Source organism: Eupeodes corollae, chromosome 1, assembly GCF_945859685.1.
Source record: "Eupeodes corollae chromosome 1, idEupCoro1.1, whole genome shotgun sequence".
In the NCBI taxonomy this organism is placed as follows: Eukaryota; Metazoa; Arthropoda; class Insecta; order Diptera; family Syrphidae; genus Eupeodes; species Eupeodes corollae.
In genome coordinates this window covers 51,481,522-51,495,310 of record NC_079147.1, presented here as the reverse complement: position 1 = coordinate 51,495,310, position 13,789 = coordinate 51,481,522, and the positions used below count along the sequence as shown (strand labels likewise).

The following is a 13,789-nucleotide window of genomic DNA, read 5'->3' as shown; positions in this document are numbered from 1 at the left end:
GATAGCAATAAATTCCGAGGGGAATTTCGAACATCATTCACGATACGAATTTTTCGAACGTGGGAAATATTTCCCGAGAAATCTCGTTCGCGATAGGGCCCAATAATATACATATGTATTCAATATACATTTATAATTACCTGATCCTGAAAGCACAACAATAATATTGCCAAGAAATTAATCAAATTTTGTATTGTTTTCACAGAAAATAATTATTTATAATTACAAAAGAACGAAGCTGAATTCTTTTCAATTATTTTTTCCACAAACAATAATTTCATTTGACGTTTGCAAAACTGTCAAGTTTTTAGTATGTGTTCAAATGAGTGTGAAAATCTGTGTAGATTCTTCTCAAAAGACGAATTCAAAACGAATCAATTCGTCGGGAAAAAACATCAATACTTTTCCCATTGGAAAACGTTTAAGAAAAAAATATTGCCGGCCCGTCGACGGCATATCAATATTTTGGTTCAATGGAAAACCACATAAGTTTAAAAAGAATTATTGAATTGATTATGCTGCTTTTGGGAAGATATAAACTTTATTCCCAAATTCTATGTGTTTTACAATAAGTTACAATGAATACTTAAAAAAATGTATTCGAATTAATTTCAAATGTCCCGTAAATTATTTGTTTTTAAAATTAACGGATAGTAGTAGCTCAGCGCTATCTATCGTTCAGATTTTCTTTTTAAATGTACGATAACTAAACTATCGAAATGCTGCACATCTCTAGAAGTGAACTTCACGTTGACAGCCACGTCAAAAATGACAATTTCGTAGACCCAAATAAAAGAAAAAGAAAAAAAAACAAGTAGATTTTTCCTCCTCGCCTCGGTAATCAAACTTAAATATTATCCTTTGAGAAAAATAAAATCAATTGAAAAATCTTTTTAAAACTAATTTAAAAAATCTAATTATTTTTCAGCCCAAAAACAATTAAACATGGCAATGTCTCTGGTACTCCGAAACGCTTGCAGATCAAATGGTAAGCGTTGGATATTATTTTTGGCAAAACCAAACAATAAATTTTGCACATGATTATTTTTATGTTATATAACTTTTTGAACAAACAAAATAATTTTTGCTTTTATCTAATTATTAGCAATCAATCTACTTAAAAATGCCCGTGCAACACCTCTTAAGACATTCACATCGTCAGCTCTGCTTGCTCCAAAGAAAGAACTTCAATTAAATCTCGTTAAATCAGTTCAGGTAATTTTCCATATTTTCTATGCGTTGCGCGTTGTGGGTTAATTTATTTTGTACTTTTATCCTACAGAGAAATATTTCTGTCACAGCTCCTAAGCTATCATCAGGTGGATCTCATTCGGGAATATGGGTAGCTGAAAGGGGTATTGCTGTGGCCTTTCTGGGAGTGATTCCAGCTGCGTTTTTGTTTCCCTCACAGGCGTTAGATGCTCTGTTGGCAACTTCTATTGTTATGCATCAGCATTGGTTAGTTAAATATTTTGTTGTTAACTTTTTTTCAGATTAATAATTTATTGTTATTAAATTTCAGGGGCTTAGAAGCTATGGTAATTGATTATGTGCGCCCAGTTATTTTCGGAAATGTCGTCCCTAAAGTAGCACAAGGAGCTCTCTTCCTAATCTCAGCTGCTACTCTTGGTGGCCTATTCTATTTTATCTACAACGACATCGGTATTGCAAAGGCTGTTAAACAATTGTGGTCAATCAAGGCAGCCAGCTCTTCAGAAAATTAAATTTAATATTTTAAGTGTTCATTTAAAAACAAAACAAAAAATTATATATTATTAAAAACTTGACGATTGTTAAATAAGATATGTTTTTTATTTATAAATATTTTAAAGTTAGGGTACATCTAGATATGTTTCATGAAAATTAACATTATTTGATTGTTGTGAAATGAAGTGCTTTTATGCATTCGAAATTTTCCATTCATGCCTGGAGTTTATTTAAATAAAACAATATGAATATTTTTAAAAACAGGTTTAGCTTGGTTGGGACCATTCTTGTATGCTTGGATACATAATTATGTATATATAAGAATATGCATAACGCTTACTGATGGTTTCGGTTTGAATTTCATCACAAGATGAAATTTAAAGTAAACGAAAATAGAAGTTGGCTCTCCAGGCTGTTGGTATTGGTGTATTCCCCTTTATTTTGCTTTTATGAATATAGATTTTATTTAAATTTATGAATCTTCAAATTAAATATAATCCTTTTTATTATTTAAACGCTGCCAAAAGCAATTTCACTATCATGATGAAAATGGATAACAATCGGCCTTGCACACATTTTTGGAACAATCAAAATTTCTACCATTCCAGAAGTAATAAAAAAGCGTATCCTGAAATTCGGCTTATCTGCAGGTTCAAATTTTCTTCAGACATAGGGTGTAACGATAATTTTCTTACAGAAGGGTTGTTTTTCTTTTCTTGGAAGCATGGACAATTGAAATAAAATAAAACAGAGATGATTTTTAATTTGTTATAAAATCTACTTTATTTTTTATAGTTAGTTAGTTGTTGAAAACTTTATTTAACACAAAATAATTTGTAATTAACAATTCCATCTTAAGTTTAATATGGTTTGTCCAAAGGCCGTCTACCAGATTGACAGTTTTAAGTTCAATTATTTAATACTATAATGTGCATAATATATATGTAGGTATTTGTTTGATCAAAAGTCTCCCTATATTATACATTTTCTGTATCTCAGCGCCGTTGTTGTTATGTATACAATATTTCCCAACCAAATTTTACATTCAAGATATCGATGACTGCATCAAAATCCATCAAAGTAACACCAAAATGACTAACCCGGAATTGTGGCTTTCCAAAAATCTGCAGAAGATTTCGATGAATTGGCGCTACAGTCCTGTGTGAACTAGGGCCTAACCCAACAAACTTCTCCATCTATCTCGGTCCCTAGCTAGATGTCTCCAGTTTCGCGCTCCAAGTTGGGTGAGGTTACCTTCCACTTGTGCGCGCCACCTGATCCGCGGTCTTCCTCTACTGCGCTGTCCTGTGGGTGTGGATTCGAAGACTTTTCGGGCCGGAATATTGGTTTCCATGTGCTCTACGTGACCCATCTTAGTCGTTGGACTTTTACCCTTCTGGATAAGTCTACGTCGCTGTACAGCCCGTCCAGTTCGTCTTTCCATCTTCCCCTCCAATTCCCTTCGATGCATACGGGACCGTAGATCACACGAAGAACTTTTCTCTCGAAGCGACCCAGTGTGCTTTCATCCGCTTTTATCATAGTCCATGCTTCTGCACCGTATAGCAGGACGGGGATGATAAGGGTCGACACTTTGGCCCTTCGAGATAGGACTTTACCACTTGCTTTCTTAGCACAAAGAAACAACGGTTAGCAAGAGTTATTCTTCGTTTGATCTCAGCGCTGGTGTTGTTTTCTGCGTTTACAGCGAAGCCTAGGCAGACGAAGTCCTTGGCTACCTAAAATTACTTCTGTCGATGCGTGACGTTTTGATCCAGACGTCGCTCGGTGTTGTATTCTTGCCGCCTCTGCCTCAATACTCACAAAAGCTCCATTAACATCACGCTGAGTTCTTCCGATTATGTCAATATCATCAGCATACGTTAGTAATTGGACATACTTTTGAAGATGGTGCCTCTCTTGTTGACGTGTGAGCTCTGCACTATTCTCCCAAGTACGATGTGAATCGCATGACATCGAAAGGTTCTGTTGAGTTGTTTCCAACCTTTATGGGGAAGCGTGAATTCTCCATGGTCATCCTGCACAAATGGACGAGTTCGGTGCCAAAACTAGACATGGCTCTATACAGCTCGTCCCTGTAGATGCTGTCATATGCGGCCTTGAAATCGATGAAAAGATGGTGGGTGTCCATTTGGTGTTCTAGGGTTTTTTCCAGGATCTGCCGTAATGGGAATATTTGATCAACTGTGGACTTTCCTGGTCTTATACCCCACACTGATAAGGACCTATCCGGTTGTTGACGATGGGCTTTAGACGTTCACATATTACGGCAGAGAAGATTTTATAGGCGATGTTAAGTAGACTGATTCCTCTAGAGTTGGTGCAGTTTAAAGGGTCTCCTTTTTTCAGGATCGGGCAAACAATACTGAGGTTCCACTCATCGGGCATGCTTTCTTCCGACCATATCTTACAGATAAGTTGGTGCATGCTCCTAAACAACTTTATCTCCAGCTGCTTTAAAGAGCACGGCATTCAAGCCATCCGCTCCAGTGGCTTTATTAGACTTCAGCTTAGAAATTGCAATCTTTACTTCGTCTAAGTCGGGAGGACGGGATTGTTGGCTTTTGTCGTCTATGTTGAATGGATCATCCTGCCTGACAGCGGAATTCGGTTCGTCGTCGCCGTTATACAGTCTGCAGAATGGTCCTTCCATATCCTCAGCATTGACTGCAGTTCCACTATGATGTTTCCACTTTCGTCTTTGCAGCCTTCGGTTCTAGGTTTATGTACCTGTGAATTGCGTTTCACTTGTTCATAAAACTTTCGAACTTCATTTCTACTTTTAAACCTCTCAACATCTTCGACCGCACGCTTCATGCCCTCTCTTTTTCCTCCTGGGAAGTCGGTGTTCCTCCCGCCTCTTCTGCTCATAGAGCTCATGAGGTGCTCCAGTCCTTTTTTGTGTGGCTGTCGTTTGGCTGAATTTGCCTGAAGACATTCCTCATCAAACCAGAGGTTCCTTGTTGGTGGTTTCTTAAAAACCAGCACATAAGAGGCGGCTTCTCTGATTGCATCTTGGCAATGTTGCCACTGGTTTTTGATACATTGTGTTGGCGGCAGAGAACTTCGAGAGAGGTTACTTGTAACTCGTTCGGAGAAGAATTTGCCTGTCACTTGCGATTGTAGCCGTTCGACGTTGTAACTACTCCCAGTATCTCCCTGTTTTGCCTTGGGTCTGGAAAACCGAAGTGCTACCTTAGCTACAACAAGGTAGTGGTCCGAGTCCATGTTAGCTCTTCGGAAAGTTCGGACATCCATGATGCTAGAAGCGTATCTGGCGTCGATCGCAATATGGCCAATCTGGTTGATGGTAGATTGATCTGGAGAACAGGACACTTTTAATATCGTAGCTAGGACACTGCTCATATGTTTTGTCTAAGATCTCGGAGAACATATCTTTGGTGTTGACATCTTTCTCTTCTGTGGGGGCGTGCGCGCATATCAAGGCTAATGTTGCCGAATTTAGCCTTTATGCGGATGGTCATGAGGCGCTCGTTGATGCACCTATAGCTCAAGACTTCTTGCCGAATCCTGGCTCCAATGACAGAGGCACATCTCGTTGGTTTCCTCGGTAGCAGTCATCATAGTAAATTTCGCAGTTTTTCATCCTCTTTTTGCCCGGCCCATCCCATCGTATTTCCTGCATCCGCTAATTCTTCGGCTGCACGTGGTCTGTTAAGGGACCTAACATTCCACGTGCATCTCCGAAGTTCGTTGTCCTTAATTCGTTTGCGTAGGTTGTCAACAGTAAATCCGTCCGTATCTGAGGCTTGTTGGTGCTTCGCAACTATGAAAGCTTTTACGTGGCCAGGAAGTCACCCCGACGACACAACCCCCAACCTGGAGGGCCAGATCCTTAGTATAACTCCAAGGATGGCGAGCCGGATAAACCGCTCCTTATAGGCCTTGGCTCCGAATAAGTCGTAGAAGCCCTATAAAGTGTAGTAGACGCCACCGTTTATTCCATCTCGGGAATTCCGTCCATCTTGGGGTGCCGTCTGGATAAGGACAGGTGCCCCAGTGGAAACTCCTCTCCCCCTCTCTCTCGTTAGCTGCCCCAACAACTTTCCACTGAGGTTGGAACCCAATCTTCAGTTTAGGTACTAGGCTTCCGATGTTCACAGAGGGGAGGTGAGAGTAGGAGTTGATAGCAAGAGAGTTGGGTTTTATGAAAAACCTGTGGACGCTTGTGTCCTCTTGAATGCACATGTCCACCATTTGAACATCAATTCCCGATAGTGCTCATTAAAAAATATTAATACATATACTCAAACCATTTTAACTTTTTCTATATTCGCGATGCAGAATTTGTCCTAAATACAATTTTGTTACCTTTAATGGGACAAAAATCCCTTTTTCCCAATTCCTTTTGTTGGTTTGGAATTATTTATGTACATTACCATTTTAAAAACAACTTTATAAATGCTGACTATATTATCAGTGAGATTAAAATAAGTTATGCAATAGCAGTTACAAAAATTTGGGGCGTTTTTATTACGCATATACATACATAATGTACGAACAAATTAAAGTAGAGATATCAGACAAATAAACATACATTATAATCAATATCATTCACTAGACTTAAATGGTAGCAGTTATTTAATGAGTAAGAAATGTTTACCCATTAAAATTAAGAAGCTTTCCACTTCAAAATAAATACTCCATCAACAACTGCTCATTATTACACTGCATTAAGAAAATAAAAAAAATATGGTCTTGAAAAAATACCTACCTAAAAACTAATAACAGAATTTCTTTTTATGAGCATCTGGCTAACAGGGTGTGAAAATACTTTTTTTAAGGTTAACTTAATCAAATTAAGAATTTATTTCATCTTCTTTGATAAATGATATAAAAATTATGAGTGAAAAACACATCTTTGTGATTTTTCGTCCGACTTATAAATAATTTTTATTATAAAATTACTATCTTTACCGAATTTTCTAAAAATTGTTTTTTACATTCCAAGATAGAACTTGAAACCCTTGATATTATTTAAAAAACCACTCAATGAAAATATAAAATTTTATTAAAAATTATTAAAAATATAATGTTTGGTAAAATGTTTTAAAAATTTGGCATTCTCGACTTCAAATTTATTGGACAAACAAATAGGTACAGAAAAAAATTAAATAGTTACAAAAAAAAACATAAACAATATAATAAAATGTTTGGCATTGCAAATATGCATTAATAAATGTGAAAACAAAAAGACATAATAATTTAACACAAAGTACAAAAAACATAAACAATGTACGAATTTTTTGAATTTAAAAAAATGTCAAGATTGGTTTTGAACATGGTTTTTATAAAAAACTCTAAGGGATTCCCAATTTTTTCTGTGTATTGCAATCTGGGGGCGTAATTCATGCATAAAATCTACAGCTTGTTCTGGCGTCCAATTATTCCTCTGAAATATTACAGAAAGAACATTTTAAAATTTGGAAAACATTAAAAAAATCTCGTTATTAATTACCATCATTAAATAACATCCAACAAGAGTTGAGCTACGTGATCGTCCAGCTTTACAATGTACATAAACAGTTCCGAAATTCTCAGGCAGTGAACTTGTGCTCAGGTTTGGGATTCTATCGTTTTTGGCTAGAAATTTGTTTATGAACTCGACTCCTCGGTACAATTTCTCTTGACTAGGTGATTCGAAATCAGTTGTGGCCAGTTGTAGAAAATCAATTCCTAATCGTGCCCATTTGGGTGCATCATTTGAAAAAACAGTCAATTCATAATCCTCGTTCATAGCGACTACAGCTTTGAGGTTTTCTTTTCTAACAAGCTTTAATGTTTTAGGGTTAGTTGAATATTTATAAACTTATTTTGCAACTTGTCACTTACATTGTTAGTCATTGAGCGAAAGGGTAAAGCCCCGAGAATAACGTTCTCATCGACGCGATCGAACCAATGTTTGGAAGTAGTCTTTTCCACGATGACATTGTAAAGCAGTGATGGATAGAATGAAACTCGTGCAAATATATCCTGAATATCCCAGAAAAATAATCAATTTAGAAAGTGGGTTATCGATAAGTTTTTGAATTAATTAAGCAATGTTTTCTAAAATATTTATTTACAAACAAAACGAAACTTACAGCCATATTTTTTTTATGTAGGAAGAAAAAGGAGACTCAAAACAAAACCAAAAGAAAAAACAACGAAAACAACCACAGCTACTATTTCTCTTCTAATTAATTTACATATTACATAAAGCTATGTATGATACAAATAGTAAAAGTGAAAACTATTTTCGCATTCAGAAACTAGAACTGAACAGCTGATAGATAATGACGTTTACATGAAATGAAAATTCGCTACTTCCAGTATCCAGTTTGGCTTCCAGATTCTGGTGCGTAGACGGGAATAGATGATACATGTTCTTAAAGCACATAACACAAGATCGAGCTTTGCAACGATGGCGCAGCGTGTCTTTAAAAACTTTGGTTTAGAAAAACGAAATGTATATTTATTATAAAGCATGGTACTCACCTTATGTTAAAATTTACCTGCCATACAAAATTCACTCCAAAACTTATAAATAAATAAATTGGGTGGCGCGAAAGTCCGTTGAGAACCAAGGCCTAGTGACTCACAACTCTCAACCATTCCTGTGTGCGAGTAATATTGTCAAGAATGGAGGGGACCTACAGATTATATGCCGACTCCGAACGGCTAATTTTGAGAAAGCACTTTTTCATGACAATAGTTATTCTTGGAGAATTTGTCAATTCCTCGCAAGAGGCAGTACCCGTGAAAAGACTTTAGATGGCATAGGCAGGGATCGAACCCAAGACCTCTAGCATGACAGTCCAACGCACTAACCATCCTGCCACGGGTACCACCTACTCCAAAACTTAGTAAAGTTAAAATTCTCTCGTGTTGACTTTCCATTAACGCAGTAGAGTATCCTTCTGATTTGTTTTACAGTAATGTAGATATCGCAATAGAACAGGTTTAAAATATTAAGGCGAACACCGAACAGGAAAGAAATATCAAAAGTAACCATTTTTGGGTGTATTCTATGTGAAAAATTGAACTTTGATAATTCGTTTTAATTATAGAAATTGGGATTATTATTATTTATTTGTACAAATCTTTCAAATAAAAAAAAACGGTGTAAGGAAATTCATGCTTCTGTAAAGAAATTCTAAGCGAAGGTTTAGTCAAACATTTTACATGATTAAGCTGTCAAAACTTAACGGGCTGATTAGTTTCGCGATACATTGGCTGCGTTCAATCTTGCGGTGCATATTAAATCTGGAATAATTTGTAGATATCTTATCGAGTTGGATACTTAAACTGAGGGAGCTGTAAAAAACCAGATAAATATTTAGAAGTCCCATAGATAATTTCAATAATTCACTGAATTTTTACCAAAAACGTACAAATTTAAAATCAATTTTCAGGCTCCTTCAAATTTAAAATTATGTTGAATCAGCTGTTCTATCAGATAACCACATTTGTACCTTTCGATCCCTTATTTTTAAATCATAGCTGTTTTTAAACTTCAAAAAATTGTAGTTGATACGAACTGTCAAACTTTATTCGCGTTCCACATTATCCACACTCGCAACTAATAAAACAATCGCGCGTACTTAATCATTCTTGTTTTGGTTTCGGTGGTGAATGGTGTTCGGCAGTGGTCAAAGTCAAACTTCATTCGCGACGAATTGAAAACGGTTAAGCATTCCAAATTCGTGTAGCGCGGCTAAAGAAAGAATCTCTGTACTTAACAGTACGTCCGAAACTGGGCTCAAGGGTGATGGGCATTGAATTGTTTAAGGTGAGGAATACTATTAGCTATTTCAATAGAGCATTTTTTATAAAAATAATGATTAAACAATGACAAGCATGACACTTTGCGATGGTGTTTAAGACAAGCAAATGTCTCGGTAAGAGAACGATCTCCAATCATTTTTAGAGCTTTTTTTCAATTCTATCCAGAAGACGTTATTGGAGCACCAACCCAAATATGAGAGTTATACTCAAGTTTTGGACGAATAAAGGCTTTGTAAATTATAGCCAGATCAGAAGGGGTAAAAAACTTTTTGCATCGTCGGAGAAAACCTAAACACTTAGCGGCATTTTTGGCGATGTTAAATAAGTGATCACTCCACAAAAAGTGGTTTGTGGTGCACATGCCTAGGACTTATAGTTGTTCAGTCTCCTCGATGCAAGTACCACTCATGGAAAGTGGCATTGGGAGGGAGGGTTACGCTTTTGCGACAGTAGATAGCAATAAGTCTCCGAAGCAAAATTCTACAGGGTTTTTTATTCCCCATTAAACAATGCTGTCAAGATAACAATTTAATGAGCTTATCATACGGTGACGTTGGTAGTCCATATCCGAAGAACAAGGATGAGAATCTAAAAACGAATATGAAAAGCTGAGGGTATTGTCGTCAGCGAAACAATTTAGTGGGTTAGAAGTTTCAGACAAAAGATAATTTATAAAAATAAGGAAGAGCGTCAGAGACAAAACCGAGCCCTGGGCACACCAGGGTTTATTTTTTGAATATCAGTTTTTAACCCGCCCATTGAACGCAGCCATTCGAGCTAACTTTTTATAGATTATTGGAGGTAGTAGCTAAACGGTGGATTGATTGGGGTTGAATATCTTTAGAAACTTTGTTTGAACAAATAAAAAGGAGTTTTGACATGATATGATATAATATTATCTGATAAAAGAAATTAAAAAACTGTTTTTTTTTTTTATTTCTAATTTCGATTGAGTTACAGAATTTTTATTTTTGATAGGGTTCTTGCATAAAAAAATGCATTATTGTGTCTATTTTGTAAAGAACCCAAAACAAACTTGGGTGCTGATTACAAAAAGAATTTGGGGATGCTTGTAAAGCAATAACCCTTAATTTGTCATAGGAGAATAGTTCCCACGAGATCAAATGACATTTTCTACACGACGTACGTCTGTCAAAATTTAACTAAAGTTTTTTTAGTTCAAATTTGGAGACAAAAACGTGAACTAAACTTCAACTCGAGCTGGGTACTGAGCTGGATTAGGCACTAATCATTGTTAGGTTCGTTAACTATAACTATAAACTATATTAGTGCATTTAAATAAGGATTTCATATCGAAATAGACGATAGTTAGATGGATGTTTATACTTCCCTTGGAAAAAGCAACAAATTTTCATTTCTCCGTCGTAAGTTTTGTGTGACCAAAGGTAGGAAAAACCGATTCCATAGCTCTACTAGATTTTATGAGACTTTTTACACAATTTTGTATGAATACATTTCCAGGTCACTATCTCATATTCCTAGGTTGGCCGCTTAGAAAAAAGTCAAATGTCTTTATTTTGTGCAGATCAACGGTCACTAATCTGGTATCGTTTTTCATTTTTGGTAATGGGCAGGTTCAGACAACACAAGGGACTTCATTTGCAGTCAAATTCATCCTTTGAACGTGAATTTTGACCAACTACTAGTTTTCTATTTTTCAACTATTTAGTTTTCCAATTGTCATGAGTTTCAAATTCAGAACTTTACTTCAAAAACCTCTACTTTAGGTTCATAGTACAAATAGTAACAAAAGCATTATTGACTATAAAACATTCATAATGCAAGCTACAAGTCCATCACGATTTGTATTTCGTATTGTAAAGAAATATTACTTATTTCTTTTCCAAATTGACAAGGAATCTTTTTACACAAAACAATAAATAAAGCTGTGCAGAAAATAAATAAATCATAGCCCAACAAAGTTCAGCTTTCAGTTGAAGGAAAAGACATAATAAACTGCCTGTTTGACAGAAGTAGACTTGACTTGATAGTAAGGGAGATTTTTCTTGACTAACTTTCCAGTCAACTTTCCAATGAAGTTGGAAGGCAAATTTTTTGCAGCTGGCCAATCAGATACTAGAAACTTGCCTTTCAACTTTTCAAGTATCTTATGTCGCCTGAACCTGCCCAATGAATGTATCGAGAGTCAAAGTCAAGAAGATGCAATTTACATGGATTTCATGTAAAGGTTTCGACTTAGTATGCCGCGACTTGGGATTCACTCTAATCTAAGTCAGCGGATTTCTCAACTTATGAGTTTAGGTACTGTCTTCATAATACCCCCTTGAGAGGACTGCTATAGTAAAAGATTTCAGTGTCGCATTTGATTCAAAGTTTTCATTTGTTCGGCACATTGATGCTGTTGCTTCAAAAGCCAAGAACATGATTGGTTTCATTAAAAAGAACCCAACCGACTTCTCTGTTCCCTATAACCATGTGTAATTATACAATTCATCTGTAAGATCAAACGTTTTTAGATAGATTTGAGAAATTAAAGCAAAGTTTGTCCAGATTCTCAAGCTCTGCATAGTCTTCTGGGTTTGAATTCTCAAAGAACTAATCACGGTGTAGTATTTGCGCTTAATATTTTACGTTAACATATAAAGTGCCTTTTATATTTAGTTTGTATTTTTGCACCGCCTCTGAAGTGCTAGGTTTCACACGGCCACCACAGCGAAACCCCTGGTTTGACGACGAATGCCGTCAAGCGCACGCAGCGAAACAAGAGGCATACAAAACGGCGCTGCACAAAAGGACTAGAGATGCTCGCAAGCTCTACGAGCAGAAGAGGAGAGAGGAACACCGGCTTCTTAGATGGAAAAAAAGAGAGCATGAGAAGCACGCGATCGAGGAGATAGAGGGATGTCACAACAGGAATGAGGTTCGTAAATTTTACCAAAAGGTAAAAAAAACCTCCCAAGGGTACCAGCCACGAAACCTGTAAAGACGATCAGGGGAACATCGTAGTAGAACCGCATTCGATGCTGAGAATATGGAAAGATCACTTCTCCAAATTATATAACGGCGATGACGAACCGAATTCTGCTGTTAGGGAGATAGAACCACTCAACCTTGGCGACGCAGATCAACAATTCCGCCTACCCTTGACAAAGTGAAGATAGTTATATCTAAACTTAAGTCAAACAAAGCTGCTGGAGCTGACGGCATCGCTGCCGAACTATTCAAAGCAGCAGGCGATGACTTGGTACGGAGCATGCACCAACTCATCTGCAAAATATGGTCGGAAGAAAGCATGCCCGATGAGTGGAATCTCAGCATAGTGTGCCCGATACATAAAAAAGGAGACCCTCTAAACTGCGCCAACTACAGAGGCATCAGTCTCCTTAACATTGCGTATAAGATCCTCTCTGCGGTATTATGTGAACGTCTGAAGCCATTCGTCAACAACCTGATTGGTCCTTATCAGTGTGGCTTCAGACCAGGAAAGTCCACTATCAACCAAATATTCACACTACGGCAGATCTTGGAAAAAACCCAGGAGCTTCAAATCGATACCCACCATCTCATTATCGATTTTAAAGCCGCGTATGACAGCATCTATAGGAAAGAGCTCTACCGAGCAATGTCTAGTTTTGGCATCCCTGTCAAACTTATCCGTTTGTGTAGAATGACGATGGAGAATGCACGCTGCTTTATCAAGATCGGAAAATATCTTACCGATGCAGTTGATGTCAAAAAAGGTTTTAGACAAGGCGATGCACTGTCATGCGACTTCTTCAACATCGTTCTGGAAAGAATTGTGCAAAACTCAGTCGTCAACACTAGAGGCACAATCTCCCAAAAGTCCATCCAATTACTCGGATACGCAGATGATATTGACATATTGGAATATCAAAGCGTGATGTCAGTGGAGCGTTTTTGAGCATTGCGACGGAAGCGAAGAAGATGGGTTTAGTGGTCAATGAGGGCAAGACCAAGTATATTCTGTCATCAAAAAAGGACACTGAACGACGACGTCTTGGACAAAACGTCACCATGGACAGCTATAACTTTGAGGTAGTTAAGGACTTTGTCTACCTAGGCACCGCTATTAATACAGACAACGACACCAGCGCTGAAACCAAACGAAGAATAACTCTTGCAAATCGCTGCTTCTTCGGACTTAGAAGGCAATTGAGAAGTAAAGTCCTCTCTCGAGCATGAAAATCACCATCTATAAGACACTCATCATCCCGGTTCTCATTTATGGCGCTGAGGCCTGGACCCTGTCAAAGAAAGATGAGAGCGTCTT

At 37.2% G+C, this 13,789-nt stretch overlaps 3 protein-coding genes across 4 annotated transcripts in view; 2 read left to right on the top strand and 1 right to left on the bottom strand.

Moving 5' to 3' along the window:
- LOC129939506 (Golgi SNAP receptor complex member 1) overlaps window positions 1-13,789 on the top strand; it is a 261,115-nt gene that overhangs the window by 208,527 nt on the left and 38,799 nt on the right. The window lies entirely within an intron of this gene.
- On the top strand, window positions 755-1,801 carry LOC129939510 (succinate dehydrogenase [ubiquinone] cytochrome b small subunit, mitochondrial). 2 transcript variants are annotated; one of them, XM_056047544.1, is made up of 5 exons: window positions 755-837; window positions 929-988; window positions 1,106-1,215; window positions 1,283-1,458; window positions 1,523-1,801. In XM_056047544.1, exons 2-5 carry the CDS (start codon window positions 946-948, stop codon window positions 1,722-1,724), a joined length of 531 nt encoding a protein of 176 aa, XP_055903519.1. In that variant the 5' UTR covers window positions 755-837; window positions 929-945; the 3' UTR covers window positions 1,725-1,801. The 2 variants fall into 2 exon arrangements, with proteins under 2 accessions (XP_055903519.1, XP_055903520.1); XM_056047545.1 differs by lacking the exon at window positions 755-837 and having other exon boundaries at window positions 845-988.
- Window positions 6,739-8,015, bottom strand: LOC129939508 (phosphatidylglycerophosphatase and protein-tyrosine phosphatase 1-like). Its single transcript, XM_056047542.1, has 4 exons — window positions 7,833-8,015; window positions 7,582-7,722; window positions 7,208-7,522; window positions 6,739-7,141 (listed from the first exon to the last, which is right to left on the bottom strand). The coding sequence occupies exons 1-4, from the start codon at window positions 7,836-7,838 to the stop codon at window positions 7,013-7,015; spliced, it is 591 nt and encodes a 196-aa protein (XP_055903517.1). The 5' UTR covers window positions 7,839-8,015; the 3' UTR covers window positions 6,739-7,012.